The sequence below is a fragment of the Plectropomus leopardus genome, chromosome 5, assembly GCF_026936395.1.
Source record: "Plectropomus leopardus strain MGB_pleo_1.0 chromosome 5, ASM2693639v1, whole genome shotgun sequence".
In the NCBI taxonomy this organism is placed as follows: domain Eukaryota; kingdom Metazoa; phylum Chordata; class Actinopteri; order Perciformes; family Serranidae; genus Plectropomus; species Plectropomus leopardus.
Genome location: NC_142180.1, coordinates 31,337,075 through 31,360,050, shown reverse-complemented (window position 1 = coordinate 31,360,050; position 22,976 = coordinate 31,337,075). Strand labels below are relative to the sequence as shown.

Sequence of the window (22,976 nt, the reverse complement as noted above, 5' to 3'; positions counted from 1 at the left end):
CTGAACTAAACAACATACAAAACCAAATAGAAAACTGAAAAAGTAACAAAAAGTTGCACGTTTGCTGAGGTGACAGAGCAATGTGAGGTTGGAGGCTGCAGCGAACAGGTGGGGTTTGAGGAGTTGCTCCTGTTTTGTCTTTTATTTTTCTAATCAGGCACACCTTTTCCCCGCGGCTGTGCTCGGCCCCTCCTCCTAAAGTCCAAACAGACGTTTCAGTGCGAGTTGAAAACAGCGTTGCCAACTTGGCAACCATCAGGGTAAGAAAGATATGCAGTCAGGAATATTATACTGTATTTAATTACTACACATGCTGCACAGGACAACACACAGCCTCTCTGCAGAGCCTCCCCCCTCGCCTTTTGCACTGAGCGAGCGGCGGGGAGAACGCCACGGAAAGTCCTTCGTGACTGAGCCTTCATTGAGAACTATGTGCAATCGATGCTCCCAGTTTGGACAGGCAGACAAGAAAACCGATACAGCTCAGTTCTGAAAGTCATGCAATAACACAAACTAACCGGCAGCAGAAAACCAGAGACTGATTTTGTCTTGTGGAGTAAAATAACTTTCTGTCATGGATTCTGGTGGCTGTCAGGAGAGAATAACACAACAGTTTCAGTTTCCTGTCGTAAAGGGTTGTCTGACAGAAAGGTCAAGAGGTGAAAGTAGACTATATTTAGTGTGCAGAAGTTTTAGTGGTACTGTTTTTATGTGGCTGAAATACATTGTGCTGCTTCCCCCATACACAGTTGCAAGAAACATTAGTTTTACCTCACAGCTCTCATGACATTTAAAGTTATTTTTTTTTTTTAGGATATTTCTGTTGAGAGTAATTGACCAAAGTTGTAAAATGCGTCCATTTCTGTCAGGAGTGTAATGAAGACCACTTCCTTCTTCCATCAATCCCTCTTCTCCTTTTACAAGTAGCATCCATATACTGTATATACTTTTTAATATCAATAATACTCATAATCATGATCATTATTTTGGCCACAACTTAGCAAAACCCTGGTTGAATTTTTGGCCCTCAAAGTTAAATCTTAATGTTGCATAATTAAAAGGGAGGACCCAAGTTTCTGACTCATTCTCTCAACTGCAAGTTTCACCTACAAGCCCCGACAAGCACGATCCACACCTGCGAAGCTGCATCACTTCCTGTCCCTGTCCCGACCATCAGGTGGCAGTAGCGCACCATTTTGGAGGAGACGTCATTCCTCCTCTCACCCATACAGAGCTCTCACTGAAAAACTCACCCCTCACTCTCCTTTTTATATGCGCGTGTGCGTGTGTGAGTTATTGTCTCAGAGTGTGTCACTGCGCGCGCACATGCATATTCTCTCCCACTGCAGGCTCCCTCCAGGACCAGTATGAATCAGAGGTATAAACTAGCGCCTTGAAAGACCAGTTATGAGTCATCATGTCTGTATTTCTCCCCAACTGAGCCGGAAGACAACAGCGGATGATGGAACACCCTGCAGTCAGAGCACCAAGCCTGCTGCAGTCACTCACAATGGGCCCGTTATTATCGTACACATAATTACAGCCAGCCACTCAATCTGCCATGCAGACAACTTGATTGGAGACTACTGGCTGGCCTATTATATTGTGGGAGACGTCTCTCACTCTGTGCAGAGAGTTTGGGGTCTACCAGTCGCTGCAACATGAGTATTAGGTACTTAATGTTTGCAGAACTGGATGAAAACTGAGAGCGGTCTGACAGGAAGTTCTGCTGACAAGGTGAGAATTCATCTCAAGGCCAAAAATGAGTGATGTTACATTTTTGCAATCTTCATCACATACAGCCATTTCTGCTGCCGCCATGTGCTGCCCTTCAGGTCAATCATACGACAGGAAGTGACATTTGGAGGCAACATGATGGCACAAACTAAAGCAGAGACAAAGAAACCTAATGAATATCATGAGCTGTGCGACTCCACCTCCTTAAAGAAGAGTCAAGAGGAAGAGGAGACGGTCTAGAGGAAAATGGAATACAATTTCTCAAAAGTTTCAGTCCTTCTGAGGTGCATTTCATGGTTTACTCTGCAGGATCGTCAGTTTGTAAACAAGCCAGCAAAAGTGAGAGTAAAATCCAACCCCAGATTCACTCGTTTGGTATTGTTCGTTGTTAAATTTGCATTTTTATAACACCGTGTCTCTTGGATCCCTACTGCTTACACCCACAAAACGCAGAAAATAAGAAGAAACTATGAAACTAAAGGCAGAGGGCAGAGTCTCTGCAGAAAAATACACCACCACATGTTTCTAGCGAGTCCAAAGTGACGACTCAGATGAATAACTTCTGTATGAGTCTATACATTGTCTATTGGGGTTCTCTTCACTTCACGTTTGTTGCACGTCATCGCAGTGTAATATACTGATTGGTCGTTCAACAGAAAATTAATTGATTAATTATCAGTAAAGTTCCCCCACATTATGTTGACAGATCCTGAAAATAAATTAGCTGTTATTTTACATTTATGGACATTATCAACAGAAGATTATTTTCTCAATTTCATTAAACACAATACAATTTCATGACTCTACTAAAATCTTTAAAGGTTTCATGAATTTCCTTGTGAAATTCCATGACTTATTATTATTATTATTATTATTATTAGTTATTCTCACTCTCAATTGGACGAAACAAGGATTTTCGAATTATCATGGCCATTTTTTTTCCTTTAATGGACAAAATGAAAAATAAGCAGCACATTTATTAACTATGTAAATAATGACTAGCTGCAGCCCAGTTAAAATAAATGTTGATAAAATGTATAGTTGCCTTTTAGATGGCTGTGACCACAATACACACAGTGAAGTGAATTCTTTGGTCAGATATGCACAAATAATGTAAGATAGGATTTGTTTTGTATGTGAATGCAGCTCTTTCATGGAATAGTGTGGCGTCTGGGAGCAAAAAGAAGACAGACTTTCAATAAGAAGCCGCTTCACGCTCAAAATCACACCAAAACCTGACCTGTTGCATAATCTGCATCGGCTTTCATCTGGACATAAAAGTGGGGTTAAAGTTGGGACGGATGCTTTAGCCGAGGCTCTGGGCTCTGGGATACAGAGCTGTAACTGTGAGGCCGGCCAAGGCCAGACAGTCAGCAGAAAGTAGCTGCCAGCAGCCCTGAGAGAGGTGACAAAGAGGCCGAGACAAGCAGTGACAGCAAGCACACACTGCTCAGCCTCTGCACCAGAGCCACAGCCCGGCAGTGTCATCCCGCATCATCTAACCAGCGCTGCCAAGCAGGGACGCTTCAGCTCCATAAACCCCGAGAGAGGGAGGGGAGGAAGTGGTCGGAGGTATGAGCGATGTGCTGGCGTAGCACCAGCCTGAAGACCAAAATATCTGGCCTGGATGGTACACATGCGGACATTTAATGTGTGTGTGCGAGCTGTAGGGCCCTGGGCCGCAGGAGCAATGTGGGATTGCTCGGTGAACCGTGGAAGCAGGCCATTTCACGGCTGAGACTCGGGAGCGTTCGCTGGACATGATGAGATCACCCCAGAAAAAAAAACACTTACACTCCCACTAGCCTGAACACATGTCTGTCTGAAGCACACAGTGGGAGGGGGGGGGGGTACAAGACAGGCGGTCATGGCCAGCAGCAAACACACACACGCACACACACACACACACGCACGCACGCACACACACACACACACACACACACACACACACACACACACACACACACACACACACACACACACATTTTTGGCTTCAATATGAGCACAGGTGGTGACAGTATCGATCACAGGTGTGCTCATCTGGGGAATAACTGGGCCTATAGCACAGGTGTGTGTGTGTGTGTGTGTGTGTGTGTGTGTGTGTGTTTGGGGAGATGTCTAAAGTCGATGTGATTGAGCAAGTAAACACCATATGGGAGCAGCGTCATTGGACCAGGACCAAAGCAGTCCACCTACTACAGAGGAAAAACTCGGCGCCTCTGGCCATAACAGTCGGTCTGCAGCCAGACTCAGTACTCCACAATCCGTCCTCCCACTTAAGGCCCACATCCACCTGCTGCCCTGCAGCTTTCAGACCGTCTCAATATGAGGACGGCGGCCAACAGAGGAGAGAGGCTGCTCAGCCACCCCTCCTCCTCTCCTGGAGTGGGGAAGGACTAGAAGGCTTCTTGGGTTTTAATTAATGGCAATTATGCCGGGGCAGTCATTAATCTTGGCACCCCAGTATTAGCTGATGAAAACAAAACCATTACATTTTTCCCGGTGTGAGTGCCAGCAGCTATCATTAAGGAGCCATACTCGGGAGTTGTGTGGGTGAGGACACAGGCAGGGATCAAAATGTCTCTCTGCTTTGGTGTATGTTTGTTTATGTCCCTCTGTCTCCTTGCAAACTGCATGTTGACGTGTCTCTAAATTAAATTGCAGCCTATGCAAGTTGTGTGAAAGTTTTCCTGTAGGACAGCCGTGTCCAAAGTCCGGTCTGGGGGCCAATCACGGCCCTCTGTGGCCCTGCCACACATGCACCAAGTAGGAACTATGCAGGGAGAACTTATTTGTTTTAATAAACAAACAAATGAAGGGAAACTTTAAAGCAGACATTTCCTGCCAGTCGCAGCAAAAGTATACACGCACATCCAGCGAATGCTGAACCGTACATGAAAAGTATAAAGGCACAAATACTCTTAATATCTTTTTTTCTAGGACACTATGGGGGTTGCAGGACTCTGATGTGTGTGATTATGTATTTATTTATTGGTATATAACGTATTTAGAAATACGTTCACGTGAGTGGTCACATACGTATTTAAGATGGCGTCTTGCGGTGTAAATCTCTGATGAGGAGTGGCCACAGCAAAGAAGGTGCAAGAATATGTCGACATTCTCGAGTACGGTGATTTTATATTTTGTGATACAGTGTTTTGTGAGAATCAATACATTGTTCATTTTTCAGTTAATAATTCGTATTTGTCTTATTTAAACCCCAAACTGCTAGATGGGCAGCACTGCAATCTGTCTTTAGTCATATGACTCTGCCATTTCAACCTAACAACATGTTCTTTAGAGTGTTACAGGGGCTTTATGAAAGTTTTCCTCAAAATTAGATTTAAAAAAATACCACAGTATATCACCTTGCCTACAGTATTGCAATATATCCTGATATATTGAATTCTGACCTGTGTTGCGATATGTATTGTATCACCAGATTCTTGTCGATACAGAGCCCCACAGCAAAGAAATGTAAAGTTGGCAGCAAATTCTGTTTCACTGAAATGTGAAACTGTTTTTTTCATTTTCTAATCCGACTCCCGTTCAAAAAAAAAAGTTTGGACACTCCTGCTGTAGGACAAAGTGCAAAAAAAGTGTGAAAACACACACATCATCAGTTCCTGAGTTCTGATCGCAGCTGCTTGTCTCTCTCAGTTTGACCCTCCTACAATAATGCACATATTATGAGCTACATTACATCATGTAACATACATAATGCATAAAAATGACAGCACGCATCATTTTTATATTAAGCTAAACATCCGAGATCAGCATATTGCGCACAACATTGGCAAATCCCACATGACGTCCTGTTCACTGAAGTGCAGAACTTTCTGATTGGCTGTCACACGCTATTGGCTCTGCGAGTGAGATGTGTGCTATTTAGGGAACCGGGTGCGATTCAAGAACACGTCACAAAGACAGGACACAATGAGGGCACACAGAACTATGGCCAAGTGATCATGCGTGATGAACATGTCACCTACTGTTTTAAAAACTCACACATGTGATGCCACATCATCATAGGTAGATACTTACTAAACTCCAGGAGAGGCTGCAACAACACACAACAATACACAAGCAAATACATGCACAATCACACATGCATGGGTGGATTATGAGACATCGGGCCCCTGAGTACAGATATGCAAAAGGCTCCACCGCCTCTCCTGCACAGGAGCAAGACACACAGACTTTGTCTCCGTTTTACATCTCTCTGTAGTCGTTATGCATCTTTTCATGGTTGTTTTCTGTCTTTTTGCAGTCATTTTGTGTAGTTACTTTGTGTCTCTTTGTAGTCATTTTGTGTCTCTGAGGTAATTTTGTGTCATTTTCTGTCTCCTTGTGGTTGTTTTCTGTCTTTTTTGGCCATTTCGTGTCTCTCTGATGTAGTTTTCAGTCTTTTTTGGTCCTTTTGTGTCTCTTTAAAGTCATTTTGTGTCTGCTTGGGGTAAATTGCATAAGTTTTGGTTGTTTTTGTCTCCTTATGTTTAATTATTTCGTTTTTGTGTCTCTTTCACTTAATTTTCTGTCTTTTTTGGTCGTTTTGAGTCACGTAAGCAAGTAATTTTGTTCCCCCTCAAAGTCATTTTGTGACTTCTTGTGGATGTTTTGTGTCTCTTTGAGGTAATTGTTGTCGTTTTTAGCCTTTTTTGTCTCTGTGTGGTTGTTTTTGGTCTTTGGTTGTTTTGTGTTTCTTTGACGTAGTTTTCTGTCTTTATTTTTGTTTTTTTGGTAATTTTGTGACCTTGTGTTTATTTTCTATTTTCTAGTTGTTTTGTCTCTGACGTAATTTTCTGTCTTTTTTGTTGTTTTGTGTCTCTTTGAGGTTATTTTTCTGTCTTTTGCAGTCATTTAGTGTCTCTTTGAGGTGATTTCTGTCTTATTGGGGTAATATGGGTCTCTTTGTGGCTATTGTGTGTGTTGTCTTGGTTGGTACATGTTATATTAAGTAACATTTTGCTGGTAAAGAGGGGGCCCAGGGGCCCAAAGTGTCTGGGGGCCCCTGTGCCTGCTAGACCCGTTAAGTAATCCATCCATGATCACACATATGACACTCAAACACATGCCTTCCTTTGAGCAAGCGTGACAGCAAGTAAAGGAGAAATGAAGAAAAACGGAGGGAATGAGACCACAGACGTAACAGAAGAAAGAAAATATGGAAAAAAGATGGAGCATCCAAAGAGAACAGCCTGATTAATGTTAGTGGGAGGTACAACAGCGAACAAGAAGAACAGATAAGGGCAGGAGGGGTGGAGGAGGAGGTGTCGGGGGGCAGGAGAGGTATTGATACCTACCCTGCCCTGCTGCTATCTAGCTCCCAGCCTCTGGACTGGCCTGGTCTGGGCTGGGCTCTGCTGTCTCACTGGGGCAGGGCGACCCAGAACCACACGCCTAAAGAGGGGAAGAAGGGGAGGAAGGAGGAGAAAAGCATGGGAAGAAAAGTCGATGGAGGGGTTTAAGAGAAGGAAGTAAGGGGGAGTGGAAAGTAGACAGAGGAACAAATATAAAAGAAGGATTGCAGAATCGGTAAAGACTATAAGAAAAGACGTAAACAGGAAGCAAAAGAGAAAAGGTGTCAATACTCTGGAGGAGAAATAAGGACACTTGGAAAGAACCCACAGCCCACACAGTCGCTCCTCAAAAACACATTTGCAAATACACACAAACATACTTTCGAGCATTCATTTACAGTTCTCTCTCTCTTTTATGAAAGCTTTCGTTCTATTGATCTGCTGCTTTTTTTACTTCTTTCATAAACACTTCCGCTTTTTACACCTCGCCCCGAAGAGAGTGGGCGGCTGTTTTTCCGCCTTCGCTCCATCTTTCCCGTCTTTCTTTTGTAACCTTTTTCGCCGCCACCGATGCACATTTCTCTGGGTTGTGTAAAGCGTCTGGGTGTTATTCAGGCCCGGTGACATTTTCAGCAGTGTGAAAGTCCTCTATTTTTTTTCAATAATAGCTGGATTGGAGGCATAAAACTAATGTTTCACGCCTGGAGAGTGGAGAGCAAAAGAGAAGAAAGAGGCAAGCATGAAAGAAACACACACAAAAAAGAGAGAGAAGGAGTCAGAGAGAAAAATAGCAGGGAAAGAACTGAAAAAGTCTGGTTTCTTGGAAGGTCACTCTTCTACAAGGACTTTGGTCAAAGGCAAAGGGAGACTCTCCGCCTTCCCTAAAAATCTCTTTATCTTCTCATTTTTCCGTAATTTCTCTCACTGTCTCTTTTATGCGGAGGTGCTGCTGGTAAAAATAAATATTAATTGCCTCTGGAAAAAGAATTGGGGCGTTATTTCTCCTCCATCTCAGCAGAGATGAGTCTGTCCATATAGAAGTAGTGATGTATGGATGCTACCTGGCTGGTATTAATAACAGCTTAATGATGTCTCTGACAATTCCACCAGCTAATTTAACGCTGTGTTGACCACACACACACACACACACACACACACACACACACACACACACACACACACACAAACATAAACACACACACAGAACCACATACTTATGCAGGCACACTACTGCTCACACAGAAACACACACATGCACTGACACAAAGACACACACACACACACACACACACACACACACACACACACACACACACACACACACACACACAAAGGTCCACAACAGCATCGGCCTCCTAATCAGCCAGAGTGATTACCTGGCCCGCCACCACCGCTACAGAGGCTATTTATCAGCAGATCTCAACACGCTGCGCAGGTTATAGCAGCATAAGGAGTGAGTTATTAAAGGCGCACACACACTTGACTTCTTCCACACACACAAATATACACACACTTACTGCATCTTCCTCTCCACTGCGACTAGGGCTGCCCTCTGCCTCCCCGAACGAGTCGTCTGTGGGGGGGTCTGTGGCGTCGGTGGGGGGGTCACTGACATGGGAGGCTGAGGACTTGGAGGGAGAGCTCTGCCGGGGAGCCGGGGTGGGTGCTGCAGCGGAGGAGCAGACGGGTCAGATGGAGCCACTTAACAAGTGCGCTACTCAGAGGTCAGACTAACGTGAATAAGTTGAGCTCTTACGTGAGTTTGTTGATGGTGTCGTGGAGGTGACCGGTGTCAGATTCATTTGAGAAATGTCAAAGTCGTCACAGTCGTCCGTGTCCTGGGCGGTGCCCACACGGCTGAAGTAAGTGCTGAATGCCTCTGAGGTTCCTGCTAAGCCGGGCTGCTCAGCCTTCTTCGCCCGGCATGGCTGGAGGCTTCGCCAGCTGAAAATCCTGAGAGGCAAACATTGGTCAGGAAGGTGAACATCAAAACAGAGAATAATGACTTTAACACTCTTTGCATGGGCATTTCTCAAAATGTAACACAGACTTTAACCCTTTAAATTTTATTTTTCACAAGCATTTATTCATTTATTGCATTATTGCATTTATTCCTTTGAAACAAGAGCAAATTTGGTTACATTTCATTCAAAAACAAGGGCAATGAGTAACTTTGCATAAAATGTCATACAAAATGCAAAAAAAAAAAAAAAAAATAGTAAAAGATGACAAGAAAATGATCTCAAAATGATCTTTCAAAAAGCAGAGTGGGATAATGATTAGAAATGTATCAAATAACTAGGGAATACAGTTTAAAAAATAAACATATATGTAAACTATATTTAAAGTATATTTATAATTATTACAATATAATAATAATAATCAAATTTAGATTATTATTCGTCAATTTTACTTTAATGTTTATCGGTTCATCTAGAGTACAAGATTTTACAACCACTGTCTTGACCTTGGCTCAGTCTCATAGAATTTGGACTCAGTGTCAGTTTCACCCATTACAGTCTTCAGCCCTATTCCCAAGGAACTACTATCACCTGGGGACCTCAAGTACTTTGTAATAACTGCGAAGGTCACCTGTGATCTTAATTCCATGTAAACATGCCATGTCCGTAATTTGTTATCAGAGGTCATGTTATAATATTAGTCATACGCAAATTGGTATCTTGTTGATTCGGTGTTGGCTTTTTTTCTGCTTCTTTCCTAGTCGAGAATTAAGGAGACTGCTTTAGTCTGTGGCATCGGTGGGGGGGTGTAATTGCTTTGGCAATTACACATGAAAGTTTTGACAGCATTTTGGGTGCAATTTCAGGAGGCTTCTGATCATCTTGCTGCCCAGCATGTGTACCTATTCACAGAAGGAGCAAGCTTTAATCCATTAAAAGAGAGTGAAGTGATACTGTTAGACTTCTGTTGTTCAGTCAAAAAAAGCTTTTCCCATACATGTACTTTTACCTGCGCACAGCCATGAATCATATCCAGGGAAAAAAAGTAAATTAAACCAGTTTAAAATAATGTAAAACATGATTTTCATGAGATGCAGGAATAAAGTGGAGGTCTGACAATCACCAGGTGTTTACAGGGGTTACTGTTTTTTTATTTAGTTATTTAATATTATTTTGAGTATGTGGGTGTATGTATATATTTAATTAATTACAGTATAGGCTTCAATTAGTAAGAAAGCTAGTTAATTAAAATTCAATGATTTATGGGAAAGGAGTGGGTTTAAATATGTTTTTACTTCTTCTCACTCCTTTTTTCGAACATGTAAATCAAGTCAGCATGTGTTTGACCATTTCCTTGCTTCATGATTTTTATAGTCCGTAAATATTACTTGTTTTTGGTCTGTCTGCTTTTGTATAATAACTATTTCCTTTTCAACATGTTCGAAATAAATCAAAATCTCCCCACCTTGAACATCTCCTTGCCCATCTTCCTCGCCCTCTCCCCGTGCTGCGGACTCGACGACGCTGAGGGGGAAGGAGCTGAGGCGCTGGCTCCAGCACCTGAGTGGCTCTCCCCGGCTGGAGTCACAGTCGTGACGGGGGTGAGAGTCTGGAACATGGCGGCGGGCAGAGTGCCCACGGGTTGGGCAGGGAGGTAGGCTGTGGGGGGGAAGGCTCCGGCTGCCATGGCTGCCCACTGCTGCTGCGTGGCAGGGAAGATGTTGGCCTGGCCCCAGATCAGAGGCTGGCCGCCCGGCAGCACCTGGGCCACCGGGCCTAGCGGAGACTGGACCCCGAAGGCCAGCGGTGTCTGGGCGGCAAACGCCTGCTGGGACCAGTGGCCGGGGGGTACCGCTCCCATCGTCACATAACCTGGTGGCAAGGGACAAGCAGCAAAGTTTGGGGTTGAGAAAAAGTTGTAAAATCTTAAAGAAATAAAAAAAGAAAGTGATTAAAATACCCACAGTGCATATGCTCACTGCCTTTCTTCTCCACGCAAACACACACACAGATAATAACCAATGCATCACCAGAGAGTGCTGCCCTACTTCTGCCTGCAGCTAATGTGGTGTCTCTTGATGGTCATGGTGAACTATCATAATTACCTCCAGAATGAGAGGAAGTCATTATGGAAAGGAAGAGCCCCACACACACTCATTAAAATCACTCAAACTCATCAGGAGAAGCTCATTCTATTACACACTCGCTGCTCTCCTGTTCCCGGTCTCCAGTTGTTACCTACAGCAGAGAAAGTTGACATTTAACCTCGGCCGCCCTGCTACCCTGACATATGCACAGAGAGGGGAGAGGAGACGAACAGAGGTGAGGAAAGAAGGAGAGAAACTATCAAATATACACCAACGTCTAATTCACAGAGGCCCCGTGCATACCGAGGAGTCTTTGCTGCAATCATCTCAGCATGTTTTATTCCTTCCCTCTGACCACCACAGTTCCCCTCAGCCACAGGTAAATCAGCAGCATCCGAGGCAGCAAGCTAATGATGCATTTCATATTCACCACACAACCGACACCACCTTTTCTCCTCTTTCCCCTCCCCGCATCTACATTTCAATTCTATTCCGTCCCCCTCTATTTATTTCAACCCCCCTCTTCTTCTCTTCTCCTCTGCCCTACGCCATCCGAAGCCTCTGACTCTCCAGCTTCCCTTCATCTCCTTTTCTCGACGCTCTCTCCCGCTGCGTTTGTTTTCCCCTCCGCTCATGGCGGTGGTGTATTTAAGCAAAGAAAAAAAAAAAGAACAAGGTCCTACCTGAGGGCACAGACGCAGGATTGAAGGGAGCAAACAGTTCTGTGGGAGGCTGCAGGCCCTGCGAGGGGTCGAGGGTGTTGGCTGGAGAGGCGGGGGTCTGTGTGAGTTGGGATTGGAGGTCGGATGAGGACAAAAAGACATAATCAGAAAGGCCGTTAGGATTTTATAGACTGAATACTGTGAAATTGAGTTAATGCAGATCACTTCTGGCCAGACAACTGGCAGTTAATTTCACCAGTGGAGATTTGTGAAACTGGCAAATTGTCATTTTCAGCTGTAACTGTAGTGTTTTAAGATATACTGATGTCATATATTGGTGGTCCAACTTATTTGTTGTTTCTGCTGCACTGTGCTTATTTATGTACTGGGTTGCTTTTTTATTTTATTTTATATTTAAGGGAGAGAGAGGGCAGAGGTCAGAATCAAACCTGCTGCCACTGTGGTGAGGACGTAGTCGCTGTACATGGGGCGCCACTCTACCAACTGAGCTACTGGGCGCAATTTCCACAAGGCGCCAAATTCGGATCAGTTCATTGTTGGGTCCAAATGGATGTTTGAGGAAATTTCCTCAAGGTTTTCATGAGGAACTGAGTTCATGAGAATAAGAGTGATGCACGGTCACTGTCACAGAGAACTTTGACAACCAAATTCTGCGCATTTCATCCTTGAGTCCAAGTGGACGTTTGTGCCAAATTTGAAGAAAATTCCCTTAACTTCTTCTTAAGATATTAAGTTCACGAAAATGAGATGGATGCGAGGTCACAGTGACTTTTGACCACCAAAATCTAATATGTTTATCACTAGTTCAAGTAGATGTTTGTGCCAAATTTGAAGAAATTCCCTTCCAGTGTTCTTGAAGTATCGCGTTCACAAGAATGAGATTGACTAGGTCATAGTGACCAGGATCTTTGACCACCAAAAATCAAATCCTTCAATCGTTGACTCCAAGTGGATGTTTGTACCAAATTCAAGCAAGTCATTCTTGAGATATCGTTTTCATGAGAATGGGCGGACAACCGAAAAAATAATGCCTCCAGCCTTTGACTATTGCCACAATAGGTGACTAAAACCTCACAAATTATGGCAGCATTTGCTCAGTGCTGTTAAACTGTATGTATGTGACTCTGGGTTTTCTACCTGAAAGTTATCATAAAGAAACATTTTGGTGTTGATTCGGTCTATAAGATGTAAACAACAAACTGCATATGTACTGCAGCTACTCACCGATGGAGATGTGATGTCAGGAGGCGTGGACATGTCTCCAAAAATCTCTAATTGGTTGATATTCTGATGAAAAGAGAAAGTATACCAGTGAGAAACAATAACAGCAGCGTTACGCTCTCTATATATTATCTGGGTCAGTTTACATTCCAGTGCAACATGCATCACACACTGCATGCAACACGACAATCGCTTCTGCGGCACCTACCTGAGCACTGTGGCAGCAACACAAAGGAGGTAACAGAGGGGTGAGGAGAGATGAGATAATGAGATGAAATGATTATGATGACATACCTACCAAGAATTATCACAATCTTCCAAAGGGGGAGAAAGAAAAAACAATCTTTGTCATCGGCTCCACATGAGGAAGCTTTGAATCAGCTGGTTTTAAAAGCAGCCACCACACCCCCCCGCATCATTACTGCGCCTGTGTCTTCTTCTGGACAAGTCATTATGGTTCCCCTGTTGAAGAGGATGTGTGGTGTGCCTCAGAGGGAATAGCTATCAAAGACAGCAGCCGGTCTATTTGATCTGAATTTGTTCTGTATCATTCTGTTTCCTTTCACAGTCTCCCCATGATCCCCTCTCTTTAGTATCTCCCCTTTTTTCCCCACATTAATAATATCTTTAGGCCAGTGGCAAGTGTAGGGAACTCTATTTTTAGTCGTAAAGGAATTTAAGCCTTGAATACATGGTCAGAGATTTGCATAAATCATGGATGCGGATAATTTCTTTTGAGATAATGAATGCTCTTAGAATATCTCCCCTCTCGTTCTCTCGTGTAGGTCACAAAGTTCTTCTTAAATCTATCAGAAAATGGATCTGTGAGCATGGTGTTTTACAGTCATGGGTCTTGGGGAGGGGGGGAAGGAGGATGTAATATGGACTATTGTTGCTGCAGAGTCTAACGCAACAGATAAAGATCAACAAGACGATAAGCTACATATCCAAGATATGCAAAAGGGGCTGATAACAGGATGTCCATGGGATTAAATCCACAAAACGCATTTTTAAAAACACTCTCTTTAACCCTTTTGAAATCTGGAGGAACACCACTTTTCTCATGCTGCATTCGCCTTTCACAAGTATTTAAACCTTTGAACCTTTGGTTTGATTTATTTCAAAAACATGGGGAAAAACGGGGCAAGAAATGTTCCTCAAATTGCAAAAAAATAGTGGATTTAAAAAAATATTTTAAAAAAAGAAGAGAGAGAGAAAAAGATAAATTCCAGAGAGCTTTATTCATAATTATTATAATTAAAGATTTAAAATTGGTTTAATAGTTTTATGATAATGACTAAGAAGTTTTTCAGGTCATTTCCTTGTTTTTTGTTTGTTTATTTTTGGGCTATTTTTCATTTTTTTTTTGTCCTATTTTACTAATTTCTGTTTAATGTACTATATTTAGAATTATATATTTTACAGAATAATTATTATTCTTTAAGCACTTTTTTCAGGTCATTACTTTGTTTGTCTTTATTTTTTAACTTTTTTTAAAACGTTTTTTTCTTTTTTTGCTGGGTTGGTTTGTTGTTTTTTTGTACTAGTTATCAGGATATTTTCTTGTACTTTTTACAATTTTTGGGGCTAATTTTTGGCTGGATTCTTCTTATTAACTCAGGTGTCAAAGGGGTTAAGTTGCTAATTTCCCTCTTCCCATTTTTAAAAAAAATCAGGGCAATTTGCCCGGGTTTTGAAGGGTTAACATATAAATTCCTTTAGTTCTGCTGAATGTTGTGGCACTGAGTACTCGGAGTCAATACCACAGAGCATCGCTAATGTTCTTCAAACAGAAACTACCGGCGCAGGATAAATGCCACTGCAGCGAGTGTTCAAACAGTACAGGAAGTTTATAGACTTTCTGTCCACTTTAAGTTAAGCCACTTGACTCAATATTCTTTACGTGTGTGATGGTGGGGTTGCGGGGGTCAGCTTGCTGTGATTATCAGAGTGTTATGAATGCTTTGTTAATGCGCCGCGAGCAGCTCGACTCTGCGTGTGTCGGCGAGATGACCACCGCTGTCTGCTCACCCCGCCGACCCCCACCGGTTCTCTGACAGACACGCTGACCTTTACGTCCACTCCGCCCTTAAAGGACCTCCGCTCTTGAGCTACCGGAGTGTTTTTCAGTTCTCATGCAGATGTGAATCCACCCATACACACACTTACTTTCTGCCTCAACTTGGTTTCTATGCAACGGCAAGGTTGCATGTTTTATTCATACATGACAGGGGTCAAGAGTTGGGGTGACGTACGACTAGAGAGAAACAAAAGTGGTGCAGGATGGGAGACAGGAAATCATCTGAGGATATGCCTGAAGAAGCTGTTCATTAGGGCTGATGGATAACCTTTAGGACAGTATGTTCCCTGCTCACAAATACTGAAAACCCTCCCAGCTTTTGCCTGAACCACAACAACGAGCACAGTGTGGTTTTGCAGTACAAAGCGCCTTACCTGAGTCACCGTGTCCAGGTCTAAGTCTATCAGATCTGCCACTGCCTGCTGCTGCTGCGGCTGCGGCTCAGTTTGTTCTTGTTGGAGGGGCTGATCATGAGAATGATGATGATGATGTTGATGGAGGTGGTGGGGGGTGTTTTGATGTCCGTTCTGCAATCACAACCCCAGTGTTAGATGGCAGGTGGGATGAAAAGGTGCTCACACACAAACACTCAGAGACAGAAGGGAGTGAGGTGAAATGAGGCTTATTTAAGAAGAAAATATGATGGTCTGCAGGTGTCACAAAACACACACATGTACACACACTCAGGCACACACTGAGGTTCTTCCTGTCAGACTTGGAGCAAAGGTTTAAAAAAGGTTTAAAGATCATCCCTACATTTAGTCTATACTATAGCACTGAGCTGAGGTCTAAACCCCCTTTGTGTTTCTGTAAAGCCTGCTCCCCTGTGTCAGGAACCACAGTGTGAGACAGACAGAAAGGTAGACAGGAGCTGGATTAACTGACATGCTGTATGGGAGAGCAAAGGTAGTGTGTATGTCATGTTGTAGGAAAAAAGCAGCTTCCATCCTGCTGGCTTTGTGTCAACACTCACTGGATCTCCCTCAAAGTGAACTGCAGGCTTAATGTTACAGGATAAAGCCATGTTATCTTTTTATTATCAGCAACAAATGCCATTAAAATAAAGCCAAAAATGGATTTATCCTACTGTGTCTGTGCAGCCAGCAGCGTAAATACAGTAGGTTGTGCTTTGATGCTTTGAACCACATAAAAGAGCAATACTGGTGTATCTGCACATACAGTGGAAACCTCTTACAGTTATCACATCTGTAAACTTGATCACTATAACTGTATGATTATTAGAACAGATTTTTTCTTTATTTCTCATGCATTTAAATTAAGTAATGAAATGGACAGCTTCGCTACCAAGGGCCTGCTCAAGGGGTCATAATATGTCCGTTAATTATAATTCACTTGTTTTTTTCCTTGTGCCCATTCATCTTCCATCACAAGCAGCCATGACTGTTTCTTGTTGCTTGAGTAGACCACAGAAGGTAAGCTGAGTGACACCAAATTTTGCGGCTACATCTCATTGACTTGTTTCTGGCAGCTTGTCATAAGCTTCAAGGAAACTACGTTTCTCATTGAGAGAAAATTACTTTGTTTTCCTCGTCATGATTTCAATGTGCACGCAGCACCAGCCTCAGGTAGTCTGCTGGAAGCAGATGGGTTACTGCAAGACAAAAATTGCTTTTGAATCAGCCCATTGTACCGATTTCAAGCTGACTGATACGTCAGGCTCCGTGACTGACATGAAACATCGGTTTCTCAGTTAAAATAAAAAACAACCAACTAGTGCCGCAGGGGGACTAACACCATTGTCAATCTACTGTCAAGTTGTGTTCGAACCAGTGAGGACTATTAAAACAATGGCAAGCACCATGGACAAGACATATGCCGCTATCGAGGCTGTTCTGAATCAACAATGTTTCATTATTGCCTGAAAATGTAGTTTGTTCATACTTTGCTCCATTTTTAAAACTCCAGGCAAAAGCTATAACAGGTATATCAGTGTGAACTTGAAATGATTGAAATTTAGGTGGATACATTTGTCTCCAGATAAATGTTAGGGATAACTGAATCCAAAAACTTCTTGTCAGTTCATCCTTGAATCAAAGTGAACGTTTGTGCTAAAATTGAGGAAATTCATTCAAGGTCTTCTTGAGATATCATTCATGAGAATGAGACAGATGAGGTCACAGTGAGCTTAACTTTTGACCATGAAAATCTAATCAGTTCAGCCTTGAGTCCAAGTGGACGTTTGTGCCAAATTTGAAGAAATTCCTTCAAAGCATTCTTGAGATATTGCATTCATGAAAATAGGATGGACAAATGTTCATCACTAAAACATGATACCCCGGGCTCGTGTCCACACAGATGTATACAAATACAATCATTGTTGTGTTTTTTTTTCTCCATATATTGTCACGTATGGAAAGACCCAAAATGAACTCTGTAGGTGGACAACTTGATTATATAAGCCTATTATTTAAACAGCGTTTGTGATCCCTATAAGCAGTTTCCACTGTACTCCACAACCGCCACTGAAAAAATCTGACTGCACAAACAACCTCCAATATTTTCTCCAGCTACAGCAGAATGATGATGGGTTCTGCTGGACCTTTTGCCAACGTTGGCACTGACACTTGATGTGCAGATTGGTTGGGCAAAGCAAGATTAGTTGGTGCACTACAATATTGCTGAGTGTATTCTTTTCTTTGGATGAAAGTATGAAGTATGGTCATCATTAGCTGACGCTGAAGAACAATAACAGCATGCCCAATATTCAATGGGTTCTGAAAATAAAATAAGGAGCATTTTTCAACTGGATGTGTTTTTTTCTGAAATTCAGAACTCATAGTGGTTCATTTAAATCCAACTAATAAAATGTGCTTAATCTTTTTGGAACATTTAAATGTACCTTACAGTTTGTTAGAAACAAACACAATCTACTATCCTCGTTTAAAGCTACAGTGCCTTCCTGTCTTCACTCTCGTCCATCCCTCTCTCTCTCGCCCTGCCAATTATCCCTCTGCGCCCATTATACACACTCGCCCATCTCTTTGCCCGGCCCTTTATCTTTATCAGTGCAGCCACCACCTATCAATTAACCATCTCCAGGGTAACAGTAATTACCTGTGCACATGTGTTCTGCATACAATTATCGCAGCCCCTTTAATTAACGCCACCTTACTGATCCCCTACTGTCTGACTGATCACACTGGCACACGGTCAAAAACACTGCTGAACTGTCACATGCAAACACACACATAAACACACACACACACACACACACACACACTCTCTCTCGCTCTCTCTCTCTCTCACACACATACACATATACACACATGCACGCACTCACGCAAACTCACAAGTCTGAACATAACACAACCAGAAAGGATATTTTTCTTTCCCTTAAAGTCGATTTCTCTGCCACTGTTTCACACACATTCATTCACACACAGACGCCGACGCCCGACATTTAAACCCGGAAGCCAGGCCAATTAGGACACAGATGTTAATTTACAGTAATGACCCACTTATATATATCATATCAGTATCATACTAACTCAGTGTCTGAGCAGAGGTGATGCTGACCTCTACATGCGGGCATATATATAGTGAGGGCTTTTGTTGACTCAACACACTCTAAGTTCTTGTGGGGGTCAAAGGCTCAGTAAATTGAAATGGCCTTGCGAGTGTATGTTTTATTGATTTGTCATTATTAAAGTGACAGAGTAAACAACAAAAGAGATAGCTTTAGACAGGATGTCGCATATCTGTCAGTGGTATCATCTTGTCCCAGGTGTAATGCGTACACACACACACACACACACACGCGCACGCGCGCGCACACACACACACACACGCACACAGTGATTATGTCATCTAACACTACTTTCCAGTGTCAATCCTTCTGCTGAGGAGACAATGAACCTCTCCTGCCAATGACAGAAACATTAAATCCACCCTAAATAACAATGGTCAGATAAAAGCTGCTGCCTCTGGTCACTCCTCAGTAATGTCACAAGAGATAATACTGCGATCACGCCATACTGGCTCAAGAGAAAGAATGAGAAAACATCCCGACTGCTAGGTGTTTACACATCATTGCAGTGCAGCAGATAGTTACTGAGTCATACTGTGACGTAAACAAAGTCATTCTGTAGTCTACAGGCTTGGGCGTCATTTCTATATTATGGTATTTAGAAATCCCTAAGGTATGATTTTAAATACCGTCAAAAAAACAGATGCTTTTCTTTCTATTAACCCTTTGAAAGCTGGAGTGACATCAGTTTTCTTGTGCTGCTATCAGGTGCCTTTAACAAGTATTAAAACCTGTACGTGCAATTTCTTTGAAAAACATGGGAAACAAAGCAGTGAGAGACCTGGTAAAAAATGTTCCACAAAGTGCGAGAAAATAGTAGATTTAGTTTTTTTTTAAGCTAAGGAAAAAGTCTAGGGAAAAATGAAAAAATAAATATATAATAATCACAATTACATATTTAAAATCACGGTACATTTAAAAAAAATGAAAAAAATAAAATAATTTTATTTTTATAAAAATAAAAAAAATTTAAGCAGTTTTTCCCACTAATTTTCAACAATAAAGTTCAATGTATTTTCAGCAACAGTAGCTTTGCCATTTTAGCATCAGTTTTTTGACACTTCTGCAGTTCTTTCACTCAGTGTAAGATATTGTAGGTATCAGAAATTCTCCATTCTCCTTGAAGCTGCTCATAATTATAATAAAAAGAAGAATGCAGTATTTTGACTTCTGATGGAAAAGACCTGCTGTGGTATAACTGACTGTGGTGCAACAAGCTCGAACGATTCAACCCATAGAGAGCGAGGCACAGCAGCTGTTTTCTGTCCTCTGCGAGTCTGGATTCATCTTAAAACCATATTACATTATCGTCATATTACAATACAAGCTTTCTGCCACCAAACACATTCTTACACTTCTATGATCCATTTATATTTCTATGATCCTGGGTTATATTTACTCCCTCTGACTGACTGGGAAGCAGAGGAGACTTGAATTTGCTTTATTTAAACCAGAATGGACGACTAGTCCAATTGGTTGCACAACAAGAGAGAAATATTGGATTTGTTCACGTTCAGACACCTGCCAACACAGAGGCAATCCAAATAGCAGCATGTGTTGTGGGCTGGGTGAGGAGAGAACAGAAATACTATGGTGCCTGTAAGCTCCTTACCAAAGCTGGGGATAATATGCAGCCAGGAAACTGCGAGACTGATTCCAAGTCTACCAAAATTCATAGAGTGGGATTGGGACTGCCAGTAGTGACGTGGAGGAGTCCAGTTTTAGTGGTTTAAGGATTAAAAAAAAAACACTGCTGGGGAATACACACAGAGCTGCTGGGCTCTGGATGGACCGGGGAAAATACTGATCTACAGACCAGCAACATGAGATGAAGTGTTCACATACAAATGCACACACATGCACAACCTCACATCCACACGCACGCACACGGGACAGCAGCCTGGTTATTTGGCGTGTGGAGATTTTAGCAGATTAAATCAGGCAACACTGTAACTAGCATCTTTATAGGCAGATAAAAGAGCAGCTGAGTTATAGTGCAGCCTGACAGTGGCCAAGGTCATCTTTCATTATTACCACTGGCAGTGTGAGGCAATAACAGGAGCTTAAACACACACACACACACACACACACACACACACACACACACACACACACACACACACACACACACACACACACACACACACAGTGATATAGATTTACACTGGAAACACCCTTACTTATACGCATCCTGATATATAGATTTAAATATACGAGGCCATGCACATTTAAAGTCAGACACATAATTTGTTTCCATTAGAGGGAAAATGACAATGACAAAATGTGTTGAGCACAATCTGGGATGAGGTCATGCACTGGATTCACCGCTGGAAAACCACAGGCCGGCATGCTTCACCGAGCACGACACACACATGTTCACACAGAGTTTCCCGGTTAACCATAAGGAGCAGGCACCACAACGGAGGAGGATAGCCACCACAGCTACAGCACAAGCAGAGAAGGAGCACAGCACACTGCACAAGAGCACTGGGTCCCAGCAAACCTCTCAGGGAAAAATTAGAGATACACACATTGGAAGTTGAATTGCTGCAAAATTAGAGATTCACGAGGCTCTGTAAAGGAGCGGGCACCAAAAGGAAAGGCTCGAGTAATGGTGGGACAGCTGAGAGGTTTGTCTGAGAAGGGGAGGCAGGCTGGGGACACGGGCAAACACACGGTCACTCACTGGGTGTCGCTTTGGGACGTCATAGACCCCTTCCTTCTGCTGACTGGTGGGAACCTACACAATCGGCCGATAGGGTCAGAGAACAGCCAAGAGAGCCTGTTACCTCTGGTTTAATCAAACAATCAAACAGTCTTTACACATAACTAGCCCCTTTAACACTGCCTGTTCGACGTGGGAATATTGTGCTTTATTCCGCCTCGCTCTATATAAAAGGTACAATCCTGGAACAAAGTTGTCTTTCCTTTGAGCTGGTAACAAAGGTAGTAACAGCGCCGAATCGCGGTCTGTTAAAGGGACAGCTGGTGGGATGGGATCATTAGTGTGATGTTTTGGAAGGTTTTAATGCGTGCAACCGAGAAATATTTAGGATTTGAAAATGCCTGACGAAGATCTCTGTTTGATCGAAACATTTCACAATTAAAATCACTGGGAGCTTTTAATACAGTGTGTATACATTCTGTTTGATTCTTGACTTAGTTTGAGTTTTTGATCCAGCACCTGTAAAAGCTTTTTGGATGTGCATGCCCTCCACCATGCTTATTATGCATGCAAAAAGCCTCCAAAGAAGAAGAAGAGTGGCTATAAATATCCCCAAGTTGGGAAAATGATTTGGCTCCATAGCTCCTTACCCTCCGAGCAGAGGACGAGATCAGCTGCCATATAACCGAGACAGTAAATGACTGTTACTGTTAATAAAGCACAGACGATGCGTAAATTATATGTCGCACTTAAATTGTATGTTATGTTAAACCTCATGCCTCTTATGCTTCCACGATGCTGGCATGCTAACTAAGGTCACACACTGGTGTGGCATAATACTGCCGTTGTTTGGTAATCTGTAAAAATGCAAAGGCGGGATAAAAAAGGGACTTGGTGGTGACTTTACAGTGTGATCTCTGTGTAAAAGTGCTACTGTTACATCAATGTATGTGGGGGCAAAACCTAACCTGAAACCTAACTCTGCAGGAACCAAATCAATCACTGGTAGAGTGTGAGTGTATGTGTGAGTGTATGTATCTGTGTGTGTGTGTGTGTGTGTGTGTGAGAGAGTGTGTGAGTGTGTGTGTGTGAGTGCGTGTGGGGATAATCAGAATTAAAATCTGTGAAGTGAGAACTCATCTACTAGGCTAATCAGAAGCGCCCTGCGGTGATGGTCTCACTCTCTTTTTCTCCCTAATAAAGAATGGATAAGGCTGCTTATCACACTCACAGACATGTAATAACTCAGATTGTCATACACATGGAGACATGTAATATCTCTATGTCACACAGGCAGATAGATTTGACAGTGTGTGCAATGAAAAGACACAATGAGCTCTGATAGCAAAACGCTGATATGTATGAATCCTGGGATTCCTGTGGTTTTGTTTAAAAGAAAGTTTCATTCTTTGTTGGGGGCTTTTTTACATGGCAACAGTTCTTCCGTGAAACGTTAAACTGAAGTTGCAATTTGGCCTTTCGTTTACACAACAAAAGCGTTTTAGGGGCCTGAAACGGGTCCCAGAGTGTCATTTTTTTAAAACGCAACCCTTTCTGTAACTGGCAATGCACGGATCGTGTGACGTCACGGTCGCACTTTGCGCATGACAAAGCTACACCGCCAACTACTGGCCTGCCATGCATACTACAGTGTTTTTGGTTGTTTTTGTGGAGTCATGTACACAAGGATCGTTT

The 22,976-nt window shown here is 42.6% G+C and overlaps 1 protein-coding gene across 1 annotated transcript in view; it reads right to left on the bottom strand.

Moving 5' to 3' along the window:
• dab1a (DAB adaptor protein 1a) overlaps nt 1-22,976 on the bottom strand; it is a 297,375-nt gene that overhangs the window by 2,316 nt on the left and 272,083 nt on the right. Inside the window, 9 exon segments of the mRNA XM_042484070.2 lie at nt 7,041-7,137; nt 8,555-8,703; nt 8,794-8,956; nt 8,958-8,990; nt 10,464-10,870; nt 11,769-11,865; nt 12,993-13,055; nt 15,444-15,596; nt 21,303-21,356. Of these exon segments, the coding sequence (XP_042340004.2) occupies nt 7,057-7,137; nt 8,555-8,703; nt 8,794-8,956; nt 8,958-8,990; nt 10,464-10,870; nt 11,769-11,865; nt 12,993-13,055; nt 15,444-15,596; nt 21,303-21,356 (1,200 nt within the window). The 3' untranslated portion in view covers nt 7,041-7,056.